This window comes from Macrobrachium nipponense, chromosome 2 (genome assembly GCF_015104395.2).
Source record: "Macrobrachium nipponense isolate FS-2020 chromosome 2, ASM1510439v2, whole genome shotgun sequence".
In the NCBI taxonomy this organism is placed as follows: Eukaryota; Metazoa; Arthropoda; class Malacostraca; order Decapoda; family Palaemonidae; genus Macrobrachium; species Macrobrachium nipponense.
The window spans coordinates 49,945,777-49,970,492 of record NC_087201.1 but is presented as its reverse complement, the minus strand read 5'-3'; the positions used below and the strand labels follow the sequence as shown (position 1 = coordinate 49,970,492).

The window sequence follows — 24,716 nt, the reverse complement described above, 5'->3', positions numbered from 1 at the left end:
GTTTAATGTATTTGAAAATTGATGTGAACTCTGAATGACATAACCCGGGGACTGCCTGTAGTTTAAGGAGTGGTTAAATTGAATATATTTGGAACTCTGTATAGCCACGATAAGTGAAAAAAATGTTTGTGTTCTCTTCTCTTTTAACTAACTACATATATAATGTTTCAAACTAGTGTCACATGCTTTAAATAGTTTGGGAAAGGTATGCCTTAGAATACTGTTTCAGTTTTTTCATACATTTTCTAGTTCTTTAATACAACAGAGCAGGTTACAAGAAACCAATGAAATTTCAGTAATTTTAACTGAAATTTTATAGTACCATGTAACCACCTTTGACTCTATTTACTGTAATGTATGATCTTTATGATACATCCCCTTCTCTCAATTGTGCTTTTCTTTATTTATAGCAGTACCTCTGCCATCATTTTTAAATTCTCAATTATATCTTTAGCCACACAGTTCTACTTTACAATTAATTGATTGGTGACCTGATAACCAAAGTAGTTGCATTTACTAGGACAGTCAAAGATTTTCCTTCAGTAATTTTATAACCCTTCTAAACTCCATTATTATTATAATCAATAAATGGCAGAATATGTGGAGAAGTGAAATTGATACCTACAAATTGAAACAAGTCAAGTCGATTGTTGGAGTATGGATTTCATTATATCAAAATGATAGACAAAAGTAATAATGGCATGTCTTAGAATTGGTCACCCATGGATATTCGATGAAAAGCCTTCATAATCCAATCCCTATACATACACTCTACCGACTGTAATGCCCTAGCTTTTTTGCATAGGATTCCTGAAAAGTTCAGTTGCCTTTGGAGTTTTGAACTGAAGTGTGCTTGCATAGTCCACAAAATAGACTATGTCATGTTATCATGGATTATAGCTTTATTCATATAATGTTGGTTTCCATACCAGGTGCTTTATCCTGGTGTAAGAGGTCAGATATGATGTTAGTACTGTATATATTAAAGTCCTTTTCCCTTTGAACATGAGGCCTAATTTGAGGTTTACATATTCAGGTTCGGTAGGTGGGAGCCAGGCTGCAGTTGGCGGTGGAGGTGCCTACAAGTCAGTCCCACTACAGGCAATACACCGTTCTCCTGCAGAGAGAAGGTATAGAGACCCAGCACAGGGCCCCTTACGGAAACTTTCGGTCGATCTCATCAAAACGTATAAGCACATTAATGAAGTAAGTATTTGTTTTATCATTTTTTTTTTTTTTTAGAATGCAACTGCATTAAAGTTGAAAAATCTTTTTGTATTATAATTCAATTTTCATGAAATTGTGCTATCAGTCTGCATGTGTAATACGTAAAAGACTTGTTTTTGGATCATTTATTCAGAATGCTAAGAACTTTCTTGTTTTTCTCCGTATTGAACTCTTGTACTATATTTGATAACACAAATTTCATACAATGTATTTGTAATGTCAATTTCCAAATTATTTTTATGAAAATTTTGTTATACTTTGTTTTTAATTCATTATTTGTTGTTCCTAATAGGTTTACTATGCGAAAAAGAAGAAGAGAGCCCAGCAAACTCAGGGCCAGTCTCCAAGTATGCACAAAAAAGAGCGGAAGGTCTACAACGATGGTTATGATGATGATAACCATGATTACATCATAAAGTCTGGAGAAAAGTTTGAAGATAGATACGAGATTGACTCCTTAATCGGGAAAGGCTCCTTTGGTCAGGTATTGTTGAATAGCATTTTGTTACTAATTTTAGTTCACCTACCCATTGCAGAAGAGCTATTGCTATGTCCCTTAGCATCAAAATCCACATCCAGATTAAATGGTAAGGTCAGCATTAACATACTATTTCTTCTTATCATTTTAGTTTATTAGTCATGATGTTATCATAGCTTAAACCAACTACCAAGCTGTGTCATCTTTACTGGGAGTGCAAACCCAGGTACTGTGCTCTTAGTGTATGATGAAATGATCAGTGTGAAGACAATAGAATTAAGAAATTGAAGTTTGTTAAAAGTTTCATCTCATCTTGTAGTTTAACTATTGTTTTATCAGTACAGTACATTAGGGTTCCTAATGTATAGTTAATATGATCAGATGTTGAAATTCCACTTTGCTGAAAAGGATAGTCATGTAAAAACAAAGGAGGGATCTTATTGAGTTGATCACTAGCAATGTTATTTCATCCTTTAATATGGGTTTTGAAATTGGGGTTAGTGTGGTGAAAAATTACAGAGATAGTAGATCAGAGTCATTTATCATATTAAATGAAAGTTCTTTTTCTATAGATTATGAAAACTAATGGAAGAGCTATTGCTATTATTTCCAGTGTCCATGTCTGATTTAGATGATGAAGCTTGAATTTAGATTTTCTTAGAAGTAACTTACCAAGTAAATTACAGTTACAGCTTCAACTGATGCAGCAGCTTTAATTTTGAAAATGGTAGTAGTGCACGCCCATGCAAGGTTGTGATCAGAAGGACAGGACAGTAGGTTAGAGAGAGACTTCTTGATGAGCTAGAAGAGTCAACTGACTATCATGAGTGAGGCTCTGTACGTATATGAAAACATAGGTTCATGTAAATTTGGAACATCAAATTCTAAAGTAATGTGTATTTTTCTTGACATACTATTCTGTGCTTTCATGTATATAAGTTTTCCCTCCTCTCACCACCCATGTAGTTTAGATTTCTCTGTATAGGGAGTTGAGCATGGCTGTGGATGAGTTAGCTCACATGATTAGGAGTCAGGCTGTCTCAGGTCACATACAACCATAGGCCTAACAATAGTATTTTGTTGTTTTTAGAGACGGTTCAGTTGCAACCAAAATGTGCCAGTTGTGAGTAATACTTCATATGTGAAAATTAGGTCAGTATGTTAGGAAAAATACAAATTGCTTTAGAATTTGGTATTTTTGGTTTCTGCGGTGATTCCTCAAAGGAGGATTTACTCCCATGGTCCCTCAGGGCTCCTTGTGACAGACCAGCCAACAACATACTTAAATAAAGGTCCCAACAGATGAGGTAAGAATGTATGGGGAGCAAAATGTTGGAACTAACTAATGCATACTTTCAAGCGTTAATGCAACACTCCAAATAGTCAGAGTACTATTCGCTTTAGGGTCCACCTAAGTGTTTTGGTTACTACAGTGAAGATTATTCTGGAAGACTCTGGAAGCTCCTTAATAGGTCGAGCTTATCATAAAATTCAGCCATGGCTGTTGTGAGTTTTTTTTCCATAGGAGTCCCAAATTGCTGGATAGCCATGTCCATTGAGAGCTTTTTCCTCTCTTTAGGGAAGATAAGCGTTGTACATTGCTTTTTAGCACTAACAGATACTTGCATAGTGGAGACAGATGGCTTTGTTTTTGCCAAACTCTCATCCCCAGTCACCATAAAATTCTGAAGTTCTGTTTTCATATGATGCCTTGTTTCAAAAGTGAAGAGTCTTTGGCTTTCATTGCTTAATTACTAGACATGATACCCATCTCCTTGAACAGTTTCTGAATTCCTATTGAAGGAGGGATCAAATGCCATTTAGTATTGTGGAATTAAGTATTAGGGAACTAATGAACCAAGGCAGTCTCATCACTGCATGGCAGTATAGAAAGCACAGTAAGCTGGATTTCCTATCAGGGAAGCCTGCATGAATTTTTGAGCCAAAGCAATTGTATTATCACTGCATGGCAATATAAAAAGTACAAGCAGAATTTTTGTATCGGGGAATCCTGCAAGAACTGATTAAACCAAGGCAGTCACATCACCATTGCCGGTCAGTATAGAAAGTACAGTAAGCGGAATTTCCTATCAGGGAGACTGTATGAACTGATTGGGCCAAGGCAGTTGTATCAGCACTGAATGGCAATACAGCAAGTCCAACAAGCAGAATTTTCGTATCAGGGAAGCCTGCATGAACTGATAAAACCAAGGCAGTTGCATCCCCACTACCAGACAGTATAGAAAGTACAGCAAGCAGAATTTGTGTATCATCACTGCCTGGCAGTATAAAAAGTACAGTAAGCAGAATTCTTCTGATTGAGCCAAGGCAATTGTATCACCACTGCCTGGCAGCATAGAAAACCTGGACAAATCACTACCCCTTAGAAGTTACAAACACTTCAGGTGATGTTGGGTGGACCCAATCATAGTCCCCACACCACATGAGTGCTGTTTGGGAAAGGCAAGATTCTCATCTAATATATCAGTCTCATGTAAAGTAGAAGATTGTTCCCTAGATCTTCCAGATTCCGAATGGAAATTTCATTGGCTATATCCACTTTATATGGTGTATCAATGACCTCTTTCCCAAGGAAAGACTTCGTTGCCATCAGAGGAGATGAAGTGGTAGTTTGTAGAATCCACTGCTTTTAGAGTGTTGACCTAAATGTGGATTCTGCTCAGAAAGGGATGGAAACAATGCCATAGTTCTGCCAGAACAAATATTTCACACATGTCCAGCAACCTAGTAAGGTGTCCTTTAATTCCTTCAGGGGCTGGCTTATGGCAGGTAGTTCTGAGTCATTTCCACAGGTGAAAAGCAGACTTAGCTGCAATTCGCTGTGGCACAGGTAATGTGTAGGTCTGTGTAATAGTAGCCCAGTAATGATAAAAACTCTGATTTCCCAGTCTGTTTAAAACAAACTACCTACTAGTATTAACAACCTAAATCACTGTATAGGCAGCAAACTTTTAAAATTAACAAAAGCCTACATGGCCACAAGTACAGTACCATAGTATGATTTAAGCTAACATGATCAATATGTTATATCCATAAAATAGTAGCAATTATTGTAACAATTACTACAATAGCATTGCCTTGAAGGATTTACCCACAAATGCTTCTTCACTCAGTTAAGACAAAACTAAATGGATATCCAGTTGTCAGGATGAAAAACAGTTAGAAGCTAGAACACTACTCTGCCCAAATGAAATTAATTTCTTTGAAGCAAGAAGGCACTGGTATGTGGAAGTACTCGGCCTTGAGGCCGTGATGCAAAGATGTTCCTCTTCCTGATGGAACATTGCATGAAATCCTTCAGTTATATCTGAAGGTAGTCTATTGCACCAGCTTGTTTAGCAGAGAGGTTGATTATTTTGCACCAAAAACACATGACAATGAAACCCTGGTGATTAGTCTCACACTTCCTTTGTTACCTGCTTCAGTAACATTAACCTAACTGTACTGTTCAAAACCAGTAGCCTCTTGGGGTCATGACTGTACATGTGTGTTGCCCATGGGTAGAAGAACTGGTAATGATAGCAATACATGTAAGTCTAGAAAATATTTAGAGGACTGTGATTGTGTTCATGCTTATGACTGTATTTACATTATATGTATGATTTGAGGCTTTAAAAATAAGGGTATTGCTAATTGATCAGGCCTGTGATTCCTAAGGCCTTCAGCAATGTTTCAAAAGATAGAGCACAGTATAGGTAAGCATCTTGGTTTATGAAATCAGAGCCCTTTTAATGTCCGCATAGTTTAACCCTTAAACGCCGAGCCAGTATTTTCGAAAGTGACTCCCGTATGCCGGCGGTGTTCGCGAGTGACCGCCGAAGCGGAAGTTTTTTTTTTTTTTTTTCATAAAATCACAGCACGCTTAGTTTTCAAGATTAGGAGTTTATTTTTGGCTCCTTTTTTTGTCATTGCCAGAAGTTTAGTATCCAACCATCAGAAATGAAAAATTATATCATTATCATATATAAATATTGGAATATATGACAGCGCGAAAAAAAATTTCATATATAATTGTATACAAATCGTGCTGTGAGCAAAATGGTTAAAGCTAATGAGTTGGATTGTTTTTTCGTTGTATTGTACACTAAATTGCGATGATTTTGGTATATAACAAATTTTAAAACAATCAAAGCAACACAGAGAAAATATTATCACACTATGATCCATGAATTCGTAACGTGCGGACGTAAAAAAAAAAGTTTTCAAATATTCACCATAAATCGAAATATTGTGCTAGAGACTTCCTGTTTGTTGCAAAATGAAGGTAATTGATTGAATATTACTAGACTGTAAGTGTTGTAGCTTACAATGGCAGTTTTCTACCATTTCGGTCAAGTTAAACTTGATCGAAGGTCAAGTTTTTTCTATTTATCGTTATTTATATGAAAATATTTCAAAACTGATAAAAGCTTCAACTATGGGTTGTTTTTAGTTGTATTTACAATGAAATTGTGCACATTTTCATATATAAAACTTTATGTAACAGCTAATATAAAATGGTGCAAACATTACGACAATCAGACGAAAAAATTTATTATTTTTTCGGAAGAGTTACCGCGCGGACATAAGGAAAAGGTTTTTTCATAAATTCACCATAAATCAAAATATTGTGCTAGAGACTTCAAATTTGCTGCAAAATAAAGATAAATGATTGAATATTACTAGAATGTAATAGTTTTAACTTACAATTGCGTTTTTTTATCATTTCGGTAGAGTCAAAGTTGACCGAAGGTTGAAATTGGCTCTTATCGTTATTTATATGAGAATATTTCAAAACTGATAAAAGCTACAACCCTGGGTTGTTTGTTGTTATATTCTACATGAAATTGCGCACATTTTCATATATAAAACTTTATGTAACAGTTAATATAAAATGGTGCAAACATTACGACATCAGACAAAAAAATGTTTGATTTTTTCGGAAGAGTTACCGCGCGGAGGTAATGGAAAAGTTTTTTTCATAAATTCACCATAAATTGAAATATTGTGCTGGAGACTTCCAATTTGTTGCAAAATGAAGGTAAATGATTGAATATTACTAGAATGTAAGATTTTTAGCTTACAATTGCGTTTTTCGACCATTTCGGTCGAGTCAAAGTTGACCGAAGGTTGATATTTTGGCACTTATCGTTATGTATATGAAAATATTTCAAAACTGATAAAAGCTACAACCATGGGTTATTTTTTGTTGTATTCCACGTAAAATTGCGCTCATTTCCATTTATAAAACTTTGTAACGGCTAATATAAAACGGTGCAAACATTACATTGGACGGAAAAATTTGATTTTTTCAGCAGTTACCACGCGGACGTAGGAAAAAGTTTTTTTTTTTAAATTCACCATAAATCAAAATATTGTGTTAGAGACTTCCAATTTGTTGCAAAATGAAGATAAATGGTTGAGTATTACTAGAATATAAGAGTTTAGCTTGCAATTGCGTTTTTTGACCATTTCGGTAGAGTCAAAATTGACCGAAGGTTGAAATTTTGGCACTTATTGTTATTTATATGAAAATATTTCAAAACTGATAAAAGTTACAACCATGGGGTGTTTTTTGTTGTATTCTACATAAAATTGCGCACATTTTCATTTATAAAACTCTGTGTAATGGCTAATATAAAACGGTGCAAAAATTATGTCAAAGTGATGAAATAATTTCTGAGATGTGTCGCTGATGCTTTTTATTGCGAGAAGAAATGAAATTGCGCTTGCACCTAGGTAACGATTGTAAACAAAACAACAGCTTGATCTGTGAACTCCCAGCATCCCTCAAGGTGCGTGATTCAAAAGTATTCGCCAAGTAGGCCTGTACCTATTTTTCCGTGAATTTTTAAAAAAACATTTTTGCGTCAACGTTTCGTACGTCCATTCGGCACCCAACAGACAATTTTCGTTGATGTTTAATACGTCCAATCAGCGTTTAAGGGTTAAATGCAATAACAAGAAGGATGCCAGTCTAAGTTGTGTGTGTGTGTGTGTGACATCACTTATAATTGCCTGTATGCATAGTGTTAGAACCAATAGTAGTTGCTGGGCAGGGCAGGTTGTACCTTTGAAGGAAGGTGCCAGAAATGACTATGTCTTCTTAGCTTTCTCATTTTCTATTTTCTTATGACTTCCTTTGAGATTTATTAGTCTTGGGTCAACAAAAAGTAGATTTCCATGTTTATGATAATCTGAGCCTTTGAACAGTCACAAAATATTAGTCTCACCCTTTTTAACACAAAGTATGATAGTTAGTCAATCCAGAACACTAGCCTTTGCATCCTGATTTACATGTTAATATTATAGTTTTAAATGTCAGTACAGGCAGTCCACGGATGCAGCCTTGTATGTCACCTCGGCACCTCTGCCAACAGGCCTGGTAGTCCTGGAGGTTCTGGACGAGGGACTAACATCCCAGGACATTCATATAGGTACAGTTATGGTAGGCCTTTATCTTCAATAGGTCTAGATCTTGTGTCTGACCTCGTTGTCCCATGGTTATTCTAGCAATATGTCTTAGCCAGATAACTGCTAGCGATCCATAGTGAGTGCTGCTGTTATGCCTGCAGCTGTTGCTAGTAGCCCTGAGTCTTTAGTTGGGCCATCAGGAGTAAGCGTGTGTGCCATTTCTCCCTTTTATCTCTGATGGTTCAAGTTTTCTTTTTGACAAGGCCACTGTTATGTCCATGCCAAGGCTTCTGTGGTTTGTTGTCGAGGCCCCACAGGTGTTATCAAGTTCACATAAGATGTCTGCACAGTTGTCTGTGAGTCCACACAAGGCGTCAGTGAGTGCATACTGCATGAGGCGTCAGCGAGTTTGCATGGGCATCAGCAAGTCTGCTCGGGCATCAGCGAGTCCGCACGGGCATTAACAAGTCAGAGGTGTAAGTGAGCTAACATGAGACTTCAGCAAGTCCACAAGGTGTCAGTGAGTCCACTTAGTGACAAAGTTTTTGACTTTCAAGTTTCTGCCAGATGGATTATGGGATCTGTGGCGCCTCGTCTTGTGATACTGGTTCTGTGGATACTTTGTCCCTGAGAAAGAGGACTCTTATTGGCATTGCTCTTCCTGACAGAATTCTCCTTTCCTCCTATTCAGGAAGAAAAGAATTTATTGTAGTCTCCCTTGTTGTCTACTAGGAAGGCTATGGTATATCAAACACGGGATTTTTATCCCCTCTTCTCCTGATCCAGCTGTTATGGTCCATGGGTTTCCAGCCAAGAGAGGGACACTTGTGTCTACTAACATACATTGCTCAATTCAAGAGCTCGATTTCTGTTTCCCTATCAAGGTTTTAATTTGGATGTGATAGGTGAAGTGGCTCATGTCACCAGCAGCCTCAAGTTCACATTGGGGGCCAGGTTGCTCTTGGCGAGTTCCTTCAGTCTCCCTCCTTACCAGACATTGATTAGTTTCAGCTCATTCATTTTGGGAATTAATAAACAAAAAGCTACCAGTTTCAATAGCTGTAGAGACATAGAAGACTGAAATACAGTAGTACTTTTCTTCACCATCCCCAGGCCACTAAAGGGAAGTTTCCTTCTCTTCTACTTGTCTTCCTACTAGGCTCAGGAAGAAAGAAGTGTCCTTTTGACAGCAAGGATCAAGATTTCTTTCTCCAAAGGGGATGTGCATTTATTCCACTAATATCAAGATTCCTAATTCTGATTAGCTCTTCAAGCCCTTGCATGCCTGTGGGTGCAGTGGGCCACTTCACTCTACTGTGGTAACCCATAGCTGTCGATGCCCTGGGAAAGGATGTTTTCAAAGGTTATTGTGTGCCTTTCAGGAATTCATCACCTCTTCAACCAGCTCTTAACCTTGCAGTCATACTGAGCAACCGAGAGAAGAGAGAGGTGTTGGTCAGGAAGTCTTTTTCTCCATTAGAGAAGACATCATTAGAAGAAGTACCGGTTTCCTTGCTGGCCTGTTGACACAGCTATTCTAAGTGCCAGGCAATGTGAAGTTGGAGAACTTTCCCTAGACTTTTACAGGATCAACCTTATGGCCAACTGTTTCCCTTTTTTCCATGGAGATAATCTCCACTGTCTTCAGCTGCCATGGAGGAAGGTACTGCATGGTTTTGGGGGCCATGAATGATGCGTACTCTCATGTCTCCATTTACCAACTTTGGGGAAAGCCATATCAATGTTGAGCTCTGTTTTTGGCAGCGTTCCATGCCCCAAGTTGTCCCTAGGGTGCTATCCCCTTCATTAGGCTTACTAAGAATGCCACAAGTAATCTCTGGAATCTAGTGTCCTAACAGGGGCATGGTGATTTATTCTGTTCAGTTAAAGGCTTTTCAATTTAAGCTTGAGTAGACAGTGTGTTATTAATCATGAGAGAATTTCTCCTCCTCAAGGAGTATGCCCACTTATGCTGGTTGTATCACCTTGGCCGCTAGTCTTCTCAGGAGAAATTAGTTCCAAGTACTCTTCTATTGCAATGGCACGGAGAAACTCAGCCAGACCATGAGTCGTAGCCATGTAGCCAAGAATGGATTCTTTCCCTTCATTGGTTGTTGTTCATAGTATTGCTTCTCAGAGTGAGGCTCCCAGATTCCCTGAACCCAGACCTCAGATGAGGATGGGGGTGTGGTTATTGAGAACTAGTTGCTTCAAGGGTGTGGTCAACAGTAGCGACAAGTTTTCACCTTAACAGCAATTAGTTGTTGGCTATCCAGATGGGATTTAAGTAATTTCTGTCTTCTCAGGCGTGCCTTCTCAAGCTCATATAACAAGGGTGGCCAGACTTTGGACTCTGAGATCTACTCTAAAGACTGAAGCTCTTTTACAATCTACCATACTGCATAATCACATATTATTACGTGGGAAAAAAAATTTCAAATAGTGCCATAATATGATAAAACATGAGTATAATTGCCTCACTTTTGTGTATATATATATATATATATATATATATATATATATATATATATATATATATATATATATATATATATATATATATATAATGCTTGTGTTTTTGTTTTATATTGCATTGTGGGGGAATGGCGATCAACCAAACAAGTGGCCGCGATCGACTGTTTAGCCACCTCTGTCATATAAGATGGTTGGGGGCATGAATTCAAAATCCTTGGTAGCCATCACCAGGACTTTAGCCACTGGACAGTGAAGAGGGATATTGTCCATATGCCACGTTGGTTCCTGGTTGACTGTCTGTTTGGTGGACACATAAAGTCAACTAGGACAGGTACTCTCCTGTGATTTATCTTATGTTGTAGTTTGCAAGGCAGTGTGTGGTCGGCTAACCCATTACGTATTGACTTCTTTGCAGTGAAGCTGAATCATAGTCTCCAGCTGTATTCTCCCAAGTTCTGGGCCCTCAAGCCTGGGCAGTAGATGTTATGGTTCAAGATTGGACAAACCTGTTTGTCTATGCCTTCCCAATGTTTATGCTGGTGAAGTGGGTACTGTAGGATTGAGGACTACCAGGAACTCCACCATTCTTCTCTTTATGTTTTGATGGCCGAGGACACATTAATTCCCCGTTTTTACAGGTATCAGTAGAGTTCCTAGTCATTACCTCTATAAGCAGATTGGCATTGCTTCATTGACAAATGTGCTTTGTCAGGCAGGGATGGAAATATCGAAATGCTTCACCTAACTGCATTGAATTATTGTCTAGCTCCTAAGCTCCTGAGACTTTTATAAGTCATTAGGAACTCTTTCCTAATGACAAGAGAAAAGTCCACTAATTTCTTGTTCAGTATCGCGGGAGCTGTATAGATTATGGTGCAAGTTCAGAGGCAGTCACTATCTTCACACCTATACGTATTAACAACATACTAATAAGGGCTGTACCACTTGAGAACTGCTCAAGGATTGCCTGATGCTTCCATCAAGGCTTTAAATCCTTGCTGACATAGGCAAAACTGTTCACGCTTTTCAGCTGGATTGTGGGAGGTTCTGCTAAGCTGTTGTTGGCTTAAGACTCCTTAATGTCCCTCCTTTCTACCCCAGAGAGAGACTCCTCTCAAGGCTCTTTCCTTGAACACAATTTCTGGAGACTGTGGCTGTGTACACATCCTGGAGCAGAATTTTTGTTGTTGTTGTTGTTGTTGTTGCAGCATCCATTCATGCTAAGATGATGGCAAGACCAAAGCTCTACTGAACCATCAAGAATCCTTTGGCTCTTAGGTCTTAGAATGCCTTGGCTTTCTTTATTAATCCTAAATCCTGGAAGCACACCATGCATAGTCTCGAGAGGATTGCCCCCTTATGAAAGTGAAACAGGGCAGTGTCAGAGCAACATCTACGTCGATTGATTTTCATAAGCATATCTGCCTACACTTTCAAGTCTTGGCAGTTCATTGGAGGTGTAACTGTGTTCACCTCTTAACTACTTTAGGGCTGTTTATATCCCTTAGGAAGGCTGGCGTACATTAGCACCTATAGTTGTGGCAAACCTCAAATTTAGCTCATGTTTGCAAAATGGGTTTGTATTTAATATGTACACAGTTATAGATATTAATTTTATATTTCCCTTGGTCAGTACCACATATCACTTGTAGGTTTTTTGTGGTCACTTTGAAGTTAAGCAGGAGAGGGGGCCGTGTAGACAAGGAAGCAATAGAAAAATAGATCAGTTTAATACAACTCCACCTGGCGTGTTTACAAAGTGGTTGCCCCAGCAAGATGGGTCAAATGGCTGTTATTGCCCTTTTTTGAAACCAACAATTATTGTAAGGTCTTGGGTACCCACACTAAGGCAAGATCAGGTATATGAAGACTGGTAGTTGCCGCAGCTATTTAGTCCCATTGTAAGTGGAACCTCCACATTAAGCAGCAAAATAAATCTGGACAACTAAGTAAATAATACCCCTTGCTGTGTTGAACTACTGTATTGCTTTCTGTAAAATGTTGAACGAAAATTTTAAAAACTATGCATTGAGTGCAGGTTGAAAGTCAGAAAATTAATTTTACTTATGTGGGTAATGTTACTTCCTATTTATTGCAGCAAATGAAACATTTGCAGCCATATGAAGACATACTTTGTAAACCATATATAAAGGATTAAATAGTAAAACAATATGAAGACATACTTTATAAACCATATATCAAGGATCAAATAGTAAAACAATATGAAGACATACTTTGTAAACCATATATCAAGGATCAAATAGTAACAAAATATATACGATAGCTTTTTATGTCACTTGAATACCACATAAAGGATTCAAATGAAAAATTTAGATTGATTGTAATACCCTTAGTATGTTCACTGGAGAATCCTAGAGACCTAAAGCTTAAAAATTTGAGTATATATTTTTACAAAAAACTACATTTATCTTCTGGTAAGTAAGCACACTATTAAGGCAGTAGTGGAAAGTTTTATAAAATAGAAGTAGATGGTAAGCAGATACACTGCCATGATTTAGTAGTAATTAATTGTGTCATTTGTTGTAGCGATTGAAATTTACTTATATTTTACTTTTACACTAGTATTAGTTTTTATATGACTAACATTTTACTTTTACAGTGTTTGTTTATTGTATGATTGTTTAATATTGTTTACGTTTCAGGTTGTAAAAGCCTATGACCATGAAGAACAGACTTGGACGGCAATCAAGATAATCAAGAACAAAAAGCCGTTCTTAAATCAGGCCCAAATTGAAGTAAAATTATTGGAGATGATGAATCGGGCGGATTCAGACAACAAGTATTATATAGGTAAAGACAAGATAGGTGGGTAGATGAAGCTGAGCAATGCACCCCTAACACAGTAACCACTAACTCTTCTACTATTCTGCCAAGTCTTATTTTGTTGGTCTTATTTTCTTAATTCTACATTTTTGTTATTGTTGTTCATTTTAGGATTATTGTAGTACTATCATGATTATCATTGCCATAACAAATTCCGTCTGTCATAATTATGATTTGAAGCATATGTTACCAGTTAGTTTTTAATGTTTACATAACCCCAGAAAATGTTGTAAAATACAAATTTTATGGCAATGTAGGTTTTTTTGGCACATTTTGCATTCCATGTTAGGCTTAGGTGATGGGAAATTTTGGTTGAAGGATGTTTTTTATGTAGTTCTATTGTTACACTTGACAGTTATCACACTTCCGAAACGTTCTTGTAGAATGTAGTTGTGTATTTTTTTTTTAATCTGTAAGCAGTTTATTTCATAGTGAAGTCCTAAGAATCAATTCATTAAGGTATTTAAAACTAGTTATGGTATTGATGCATATTGATATAAGACGAATCTCACAAAGTTAATTCACTATTTTAGAAAAACACTCATTTTATTTCAGTATGATATCTTGAGATTGTGAGCTTTTATGGTGGTTTTGGAAGAAGAAGCATTAGGAAGCTAGAAAGTAGTGATATCTGTAGTATTGCCACTACTGTTGATACAGCAGCTTTCAAGCATTTGCACACATGAAAGGTTGAAAACAAGTTGACTTAATAGACTTTGAGTGCTGAGGTAGCATCCATAGGGTCTGAGGTTCAACTCTTGCTTGTGGTTCATGCGGTAGCCCCAGTTGCAAATAGTAGTATTAGTACTTAGTTGGGTAGCAAAAGATGAAGTGATTAAAGGAGGCAGCCACTTTACTCCAAAATCCCTAGCCTAGCATTTCTCTCTACAAGACATGTCCTCAATGCCATTCAATACATTTTTATATAAATATTCTACTGTATTATAAGTAAATGTGATTACAGTGGACCCCTGGTATTCGTATTCTCCGGATTTGCGAACTCACACATTTACGGATTTCTCACTGGAACATTTCCCCCATTATTCGCGGAAAATTCACCTATTTGCGGTATTGTTCTATGAGAAATATAGACCTTTTTTTTTTTTTTTTTTTTTTTTTTTTTTTTTTTTTTTTTTCTCATAAACTGCACTTTTTGTGATAAAACAATTAAAAAACCAGATATATATATATATTTTTTTTGAGGTTTAACTAACAAGATAGGAGCTTTTAAGCATTTTTATAGGGGTTCCAACTATTTGCAGATTCTAACTATTCGTGGGGGGTGTAGGCGTCTGGTATGCATCCCATGCGAATACAGAGGGACCACTGTAATACTATCTAAAAGAAAGAAAATTGTATCTGGTTTCCATGATCAAATTGGATGACCAGTGTATCCAGTACATTGACGGGGGCCTCTAGAAGAATTAATTCTTTAGGCTTAAACTTAAATCCATGATTTGGTTTGAATAATCTTTATAATTTTGCAAAAGGTTGAGACATCAGTAGGACCCAACCCATAATAGTTTTACAACTGACATCTCTCATACATACAAAAATTTTAAGCTCAACCTGGTTTAAAATCCAGGTGTTCATGCAGTGTGTGTGGCTTATATATTTTGGCGCTTATAAGTTTTTCCTAGTTTCTTTTTTAAGGTTATGCACTTTTTAATTTTCATTTAGCTATATTTTTTCTATATAGTATGTACTTACTTTCCTTGACCTCTTAAAATTTTGACTGACTATGAATTTGTAAATTTTTTACACTGAATTTATTCAAAAATTCAAAATTCATTAATAATAATATATATAATTTTATAATATATATAATATATATATATATATATATATATATCTATATATATATATCTATATAATATATATCTAATATATATTTATATCTTATAATATATATAGTCTATTATATATCTATTATATTCTAATAATATATCTTATATCTATAATATATCTATATCTATATATATCTTATATCTAATATCTATATATATCATTATCTATATATACTCTATTATCTATATATATCTATATCTAATATCTATATATATCTATAATCTATATTATCTATATCTATATCTATATCTATATTTTCTATATTATATATATCTATATCCTATTAATCTATAATTTATTATCATTATTTATATTCTAGTATTTATATCTAATACATTTATATCTTATATATATATCTATAATCTATATATCTATATATAATATCTATATAATCTATATATATATTATTTTTTTTTTCTATTATATATTATATAATAATTCTAGTATATCTATATTATCTATATATCTATATATCTATATAATATATCTTATATATCTATATATACAGTCTTATATATTCTATATATATATCTATATATCTATTCTATATTATCTATATATCGTATATCTATATATATCTATATATATCTATATCTATATATATCTATATTATAATCTATTATATCTATATATCTATATTCTATATATCTATATATCTATATATATATCTAATTATATATATATTATAAATCTATAATATATATCTATATATATATTCTATAATTATCTATATAATATATTATAATATCAATATTATAATCTATATATCTATAATAATCTATAAATTATATATATATATATCTATATATATATCTACTATATTATATATATATCCTTATATCGTATATTATATATCATATATATACATATATATACATATATATATATCTAATATCTTATATAATATATATACGCTATATTATAATTATTATATATATCTAATATCTAGTATATATATATCTATAATCTAATCTATATTATCATTATATAATCTATATATAATATAATCTAATAATTTCTATATATTATATATATATCTAATTAAATCTATAATATATAATTCCTATATATATAATATATATTATCTATATATTAATCTATATCTATATATATATATATATAATTAATATATATATATATAATATTATTAATTATATAATCTAATATATATAATATCTATATATCTTAATCTATATAATCTATAATATATATAATATATATAATTATATTATATATTATTATCTTATATCTATATAATATTCTATATCTTATATATCTATATCTATATATATCTAATATAATAATCTATTATCTATAATATATCTAATATATATCTATATCGATAATATAACTATTATCTATATATTATCTTATATATATATAATCTATATATATTATTATATATATATATATAATAATATATCTATAAATATCTATTAATCTAATATATATATTATATATATATATAATATCTATTAATAACTAATATTATATATCATAATATAATATATATATATAATCTATATATATATTTATATCTTTATATATATATTATATAATCTATATCTAGATATATAACTATATATATACTATACTATAATATCTAAATATAATAATCTATATATATAATATCTATTATTATATCTATATATCCTATATCTATAATTATATATCTATATAATCTATTTACTATATAAATATATATAATCTATATATCTTATATAAATCTATATATAAATCTAAATATATCTTATTATATATCTATATAATATATATATATAATCTATATATCTTAATATATCTTATATAATCTATTATATCTAATATATATTATCTATATATAACTATATCTTATATAATCTATAATAATCTATATCTATATATATATATATTAATCTATATATATATATATATCTATATCTATTATATATATATATCTATATCTAATATATATAATATTATAATCTATATAATATATATAATCTATATAGTACTAATATATAATCTAATAATCTAGATATATATATATTCTAATAATATCTTATATCATATATATATATATAATAATATATTCTATATATATATATTAATATCTATATCTATATATATATATATTCTATATATCTATATATCTTATATATACATATCTATATATATATATTCCTATATATCATATATCTATATCTATATTATATCTATATCTTAATTATAATATTCTATATCATATCTAATCTTATTATCTATATCTATTCTATAATCTATATCTATAATCTATATCTTATATCTTTATATTATATCTATATTAAATATCTATATATATCTATATATATTCTTATATATATATTATATATATATATATATAATATATATAATATATATACTATATATATTCATAATTATATATACTTAATATATTATATATATAATATATATATATATATATATATATATTTATATATATATATATATATATATATATAAATATTATAATATTATAAGGGATTTTTTGACGAAGGAAAAAATCTATTTCTGGGTGATTGGCTCGTGTCGCCCTATGAAAGTAATCCTTAATATCATCTTTCTAGGTAAAATTAATCTAAAATTACCAGAGAAAAACAAAATTAAGAAAATGTCAGTAGGACTGACTCGCTCACTCTTAAAAAGAAGTGTCGGTATGAAATAGGGGCGAGTGTGAACACTACCACGAGCCAAACACCAATTAGAACTTCCTATCAGAATCCCCATAAGAGAGAGCTGATACCAACGGGCGATGCAGCCTCTACTACTACTACTAGAGGACGCCACGGACAGCAGCGCCCCTAGCGGTCATCCTTAATTAAAATATAATCATAATTACATCTTGTCCTGCAAGGGGGGGAAAACAAACCATAAAAGGGATGGGTTTCATAGGGCGACACGAGCCAATCACCCAGAAATAGATTTTTCCTTCGTCAAAATCCCTTTTCTGGGCTCAGCTCGTGTCGGCCTATGAAAGAGTACCAGAGAAACAGACAAGATGGAAAAGGAAAAAATGAAAAACATGTTAAAATGATGGATATAATATAAGTAAATCACATACAGCATACAAAATAAGTACTTAAACTAACTATGATAAACAATAACAGAATGTTAGTAAACTTAAAGTACTTAAAAGGTAGTAAAAATAACCTAATATGCATGTAAATAAGAAAATTATTGAATTTACTTATTTAGAACATAAAAAGTAAAACAAGCATATACATACATGTGTCCTACCCTAGCATAAAAATAAGGGTAGGTACACTCAAATCCATCATCAATACAGATAATACAATTAATTCAAATATATACAAACTCATTGTGACTGAAGTTATCACAAGTCTTAATGGAAAATTTATACAAACATATTGTGGCCTAACTAGCATAAAATAAGGATAGGACCACTGGAGTACATATCAGTACAAATGTGGCTGTCCCTAGCAAAAAAATAAGGGACAGACCACTATAACACACAACGGCTAAGGCTATGATGATGAGTAGCCTGGTGATAGGTTGAGGCATGTTGGTTGAAGTAGGTAGAAAGGAGACCTGGATTAATACTACAACTACTAAGCAGTATCAGGGGAAACTATGTTTCCCGCTGCTACTGCTGAAAACTTTAAAGATTCCAAGGACTTTAAATAATGCCGTTTAAAGACTGTCGGTGATTTCCATCCAGTATACTTCCTAAGATCCTCAAAGTTCATATGTTGGAAATAGTTAATAGAGGTGGCTACTCCCCTGATATCATGTGCTTTTGGGAATGACTCAGGGTTGGCTTGTTTAATGAAGTAAAGGATTTGTTGCCTAATACCTTTAACTGACAAAGTACCACCTTTTTCTCTCATGAAGAGAGCACCCGAGGATCTAGAAGAAGTACGAGATAGAAAGGCTCTAAGGGTTGAAACTGGGCAGAGAGAAGGATCCTGTGGAAGTGGGATAACCTTCCAAGAGCCCACCTTGCAAGAGGATCTTCATTTTTTAGCTAAAAAAGCTACGATCCGGAGCAAGTAGAACTTCTCCTGATGGGAGGAATTCCACATGGCCCGCATCTCTGGATAGAGCCGACAGTTCTGAAATTCTTGCTCCTGAGGCTAGGCTTAATAAGAATAGAGTTTTCCTCAGGAGCATTATGAATGTACAAGATGAGTTGTCAGTATCTGAAGCTAGTTTGAGAACATCATTTAAGAACCATGAAACTGTAGTAGGCCTCTGAGAAGGTCTAAGTCTAGCACAGGCTTTAGGGATAGATGTGAAATAAGATTCAGTTAAATCTATCTGAAAACCTACTTGAAAGATTTTCTTCAAAGCCGACTTGTGAGTGGTAATCGTGCTAGCTGCTAAACCTTTTTCAAATAAAGATCTGAAAAAGGATATAGCCAAATTAACTGTCATGGTTGTAGTGTTCGATTCTCTCAAGAAAGATGCTAATTTCTTAACAGCTGAGTCCATATTGTCCGATGGTTGACTCCCTCTTATCTGATTCCAGGAAGAGAATATTCTGTGGATCAATGTTAGCATCTTTATTAGCCGCAAACTTCATGAAGTCCATAAAGTTAGGGTCTGGAGAGTTCCTGAGGAAGCGAACACAGTCCTCATTTGTACTGATTGTGATAGTTTGGGATTGGGGATCCGTTGAGGTCGGAGACCCAATTCCAAGGAGAAGTGGATACCAGTTGCTCTTGGGCCAGTCCGGTGCAATCAGAGCTACTATCCCTTTGAAAGACCTTAGTTTGTCTAGACTTTCAAGAGAAGATTCACTGGAGGAAAAACATAAATTTTCCTCCATTGATTCCAATCCAACGACAGGGCGTCCGTGGCATAAGCCAGAGGGTCCAGGTTGGGGGCCACATAGCAAGGGAGCTTGTGGTTCGCTTGTGAGGCGAAGAGGTCCACTTGGAGACCTGGGACTCTCTGGCTTACCCACTGGAATGACCCGACGTCTAGAGACCACTATGATTCCCAGAGGGACTGACCGGGACAGGGTGTCCGCTATCACATTCTTACTCCTGCCAGATGAGTGGCAGACAGATGCCATTTGTGTTTGCTTGCTAATGCAAAGATGGCTATCATGACATGGTTCACATGCTTGGATTTGGACCCTCCTCTGTTGATGCAATGAACTACTACTGCACTGTCCAAAACTAGCCTTAGATGAGACTTTTCGGGGGAAGCAGTCTCTTCAGAGTAAGAAATACTGCCATTGCTTCCAACACGTTTATGTGGAGCTGGCGAAATTGAACTGACCAAGTCCCCTGAACCTGTTTGAACTGAGAGTATCCCCCCCAACCGGACAGGGATGCGTCCGTGTGAATGGTTAACATCGGGAGGGGATATTGAAGGGGTACTTTCTTGGCTAGGTTCTGTACTCTTGACCAAGGCCGTAGTTTGGTTGCGGAGGATCTGTGGGATCACTGACAACTTGTCTCGATATTTGGAGTTTGCTTTTGACCGCCAAATTCGATTTATATCTTTCAACCTTGCTTTCAGAAGGATATCTGTTACTGAAGCAAACTGAAGAGACCCTAGGATTCTTCTCCTGGTTCTTCTTGATGTTTGTTTGCACTTGAGAAATTGCCTGACAGATTTTGCTATTTCCTTCCGTTTGGCTACTGGAATTGATAGATTGTGGGAGGACAAATCCCATTGGATTCCCAGCCACTGAAAACGAGATTCCGGAACGAGTCTGGATTTCGTTTTGTTTTTGGAATCTGGAAACCCCAGATGTTCCAGAAAGTGAACTACCTTTTTGGTAGCTTTGAGACATTCCTCGACTGTTGGTGCCCAGATTAACCAATCGTCGAGGTATGCCGCTACCATGATTCCCTGAGCTCTCAATTGTTGTACAACCACTTCTGCTATCTTTGTGAATACCCTGGGGGCTACATTCAGACCGAAGGGCATCACTTTGAATGAGAATGTCTGACTTCCTAGCCTGAATCCTAGGAATGGGCGGAAGTGCCTGGCTATAGGGATATGATAGTATGCGTCTGTAAGATCGATGGAGCATGTGACGGCTCCACGCGGCAGTAAGGTCCTTACTTGCGAGAGGGTAAGCATCTTGAACTTGTCGCAGCGAATGAAAGAGTTTAGCTTTGACAAGTCTAAGATTACCCTTCTTTTGTTGAGCCTTTCTTTGGAACGCTGAATAAGCGACCTTGAAATTTTAGATGCTTGACTCTCGCAATAGCTCCTTTCTGAAGGAGTTCTTCCGCGTAATCTATCAATTCCTTTGACGGTACCTGATGGAATGATTTGATTGGAGGAGGATCTTGGATCCAGCTCCAGCCTAATCCTTTGGACACTATGCTCTGTGCCCAACTGCTGAACCCCCACCTGTGGCGGAAGAGGAACAGCCTCCCTCCTACCTGAAGAGCCTCATTGCTGATGGGCGGGTTGGCCACCACGCCCTCCTCTGAACTGCTTACTCCTTGCGCCCCTTCCTGCGCCACGGTGACGAAAGTAACCTCTCGCCCTACCTCTCGATTGAGAGTAGCCTTGAGCCTCAAAAGCAGGGTTAAAGGCAGGCGAGATGGCATAGGAGGTCGAAGGTTGGGATTGCTGGGGCACCAGGAGGTAAGGCTGAGTTTGTTTAGATGTAGCAGGTTGTCCTTGTTGGGTGACTGGGACCGCCTGCACAAACTGCTGCTGAGGCTGGAGTTTTTTATATGGCTGGAACCTCCTACCAGCCTTCTTTGGTTTCTTGCCAGCAGTGGGAACGGATTCCTGTTTCCTCTTAGAGGAAATGCCCCACCTAGCTCTAAGGCTCTGGTTGAGTCTAGCAGCTTCGTGATGAACTTCGTTCACTGCTGACTCCGGGAAGAGATCCGCTCCCCACATGCTGGCAGTCAAGAGTCTATTAGGCTCGTGCCTGATAGTACATTCTTGAAGAACATGTTTCCGACAGTTCTTCCTGGCTTGGAAGAAGTCGAAAGCGTCTAGAAGAACCGTGTGGAATTGTGCTTTCGCTAAGATCTTGAATAGCGGTTCGTTCGCATAAGACAGTGCAGCCATTTCCGTGACTACGATAGAGTTAAGGGACCTGCCAAACCTAGTTCGCGCATCGAACTCTGCCTGGATTAGGGAGTCCGGAAGCCTAGGCAACTTCTCACCGAACTGGTCCATAGCGCAGTCCGGCTTGAGTTTACCCTGCGTGAAAGTAGCTGGCAGGTTTTCCCATAACTCTCCGAAGGCGGGAAAGAGTGGAGAAGTGGACTCCGACTCTCTCAACTGTGGAACGGGCTCATCCTTGAGGACTGCCTGAAGAGCCTTCTCCACCAATTTCGTAGCGAACGGAAGAGAGACCTCCTCTTCCGTGGCGAAAATAGTGAAGGGGCTCTTATAGGCCTGGAGTTTAGTGTTAGTACACTCCCAGTCCTCAAGGCAGTGAACCCATTCCCGTTGGGCGTGGTCTCTACTGTAGAGGACAGACTCCTTCGAGATCTTGTCCTCCCTTGTCAGAGCCGTTGGCGTCAGCCTAGCATACCCGATGAAAGGCTGTGACAGGCCCGGAGGATAGAACTCGAAGTCCTCAATCCTTCGAGTGCCAAACTCCGGGATGGAAATCATGCCGTCCTTAAAGGGAGCGTAGGCCGCTACTCTCCATGGATTCTCCATAGAGAAGGATGGCAGAGAGTCATAAGACGGGAGTTGTAGAATCCCCGTGCTAGAAGCAGGGGATACTGGGGGAGGAGCCTGGGATAGCCCAATCATCCGATCCTCAGTCTCTCTTACTCTATTCGAGAGCTCTTGGACGGTTTGTCCAGTTTGAGACAGAGTGCTCGACAATTGTGCGAACATCTGCTCAAAGCGGGTTCCCCAAGCTGAGATTTGGGACCCAACCATCACTCCTACCTGCTCCATCATTCCTGGTGAGACAGGAGAATGGAACAACCAGGAGCTGGTACTTTGCTACCCCTGCCGGCATAGCCGGGGAGGGGACGCGGAGGCGGGGAGAAGAAAAAAAAAAAAAAAAAAAAAAAAAAAAAAAAAAAAAAAAAAAAAAAAGCAACGACTCGGAGGTAGCGCGAGCTTTTCTCCTTCGAAGCCTTGCCTCTGGAGCTCTTCGACTGGGAAGAGCTTGGCCGTTAGCCTTTACCGCGTCGGAGTAAGAAGTCGAATGACTTCTTCCCCCTCGCCCGAAGAAGACGAAGACGACTTCCTAGAAGTCGACTTAGACAGAGTCTTCGGTTCTCTCTTTCCCTTCTCCTTGGGAGGTACAGAGAGAGCGGGATTGCGGCTAGGGATCTCGGATCCCGGAAAGCCTTGGAAAGAGGCGGAAGAAGAAGGGACAGGAGAAGATCCAGGAGCGCCCAAGGAAAGACCTTGGGCGCCCGACAAACCTACCTCAACCAACAAATCCTCATTCACTACCGCCATCGGCTCAAGATTCAGGTCCAGGCCGGCGACGTCCGGAACTGGCTCCTGGGCTGCTACGAGCCCCAACGACTGCTGAAGATCCTGCTGGATGGCGGCTATTACGGGGGCGGCGGACAAGGGGTCGACGTAGCCCGTCGACTTGCCCGCAGGGAAGATCTGGATGGCCAGCTTTTTATCCAACATGTAGGGCTGGCCCTTGGCGGCGTTCTTTCCAAAGCCGCCCACCCACGCTTTCAGAGTGGCGAGGGCGACTTCCCTCACACCGCTAGCCTGAAAGAAAGGCTGAATTAGCTACCAGTTGCGGACAGGGTTAACAAACTTACGAACTAAAAGTGTTAGTAAATTGATAAACAACCTTATAATGGTCTTACCCCATCAACCAGCTGACCGACCAGGTCGTAGCAAATGGTGCAGGCCTCGGGATGCCAAACGATGGACTCGTTGAACAGGGTGGCACAAGGGGCGTGAGACCTGCACTCATCATGTCCGCAGGGGTCATGCAGCGTCGCGTTGCAAGCGAGGACCTGACAGTTGGTAGCCTGTAAGTGGAAATGTACATTAGTACAGAGTAAACACTTACAGCCTAACATATGCTCCGCTGGTGCCGGAGCGATAAGGTTAGATAAAACCAGAGCCCTGCTAAAATACGTGTGGTAACCATGTTGGAAGAGACTATGGGTCCGCCAGTGGCGGAGGCACAAGAATCAACCAATTAGGAGTGGTGGTAAAGGAAACCACAACGGATAATGGCGGGGATGGTTGATTAACATAATTATAAAACACAATTCATTGTAAAATATCTTAAATTAGGGTATATATCCTTAACATAGACAGTAACAACATCAATGCAACTTCTCTCCACCCGTCTACTAGAAGAGTGCGTAGGTAAGGGTAAGCTCCCTTCCGGTAGCGAGGGAGAGATATAAGGATATAGTAGGCAAGCAAACGACCATCCATAGTACCCACCCTACCCGCTAGCGGAGCCAATAACCTTAAAACCGAAGGGGCCCCGGCTGCGACGGAAGGCTCCTTT

The 24,716-nt window shown here is 36.8% G+C and overlaps 1 protein-coding gene across 2 annotated transcripts in view; it reads left to right on the top strand.

The window, feature by feature from the left end:
- The window catches only part of LOC135220563 (dual specificity tyrosine-phosphorylation-regulated kinase 1A-like), a 174,747-nt gene that overhangs the window by 88,549 nt on the left and 61,482 nt on the right, over nucleotides 1–24,716 (top strand). The window contains exons 3-5 of one of the 2 annotated variants that reach the window (XM_064257787.1): nucleotides 1,037–1,206; nucleotides 1,520–1,711; nucleotides 13,258–13,405. In XM_064257787.1, coding sequence (XP_064113857.1) covers nucleotides 1,037–1,206; nucleotides 1,520–1,711; nucleotides 13,258–13,405 — 510 coding nt within the window. Of the gene's footprint in view, nucleotides 1–1,036; nucleotides 1,207–1,519; nucleotides 1,712–13,257; nucleotides 13,421–24,716 lie in introns of both variants that reach the window. The other variant, XM_064257786.1, reaches the window with a different exon arrangement.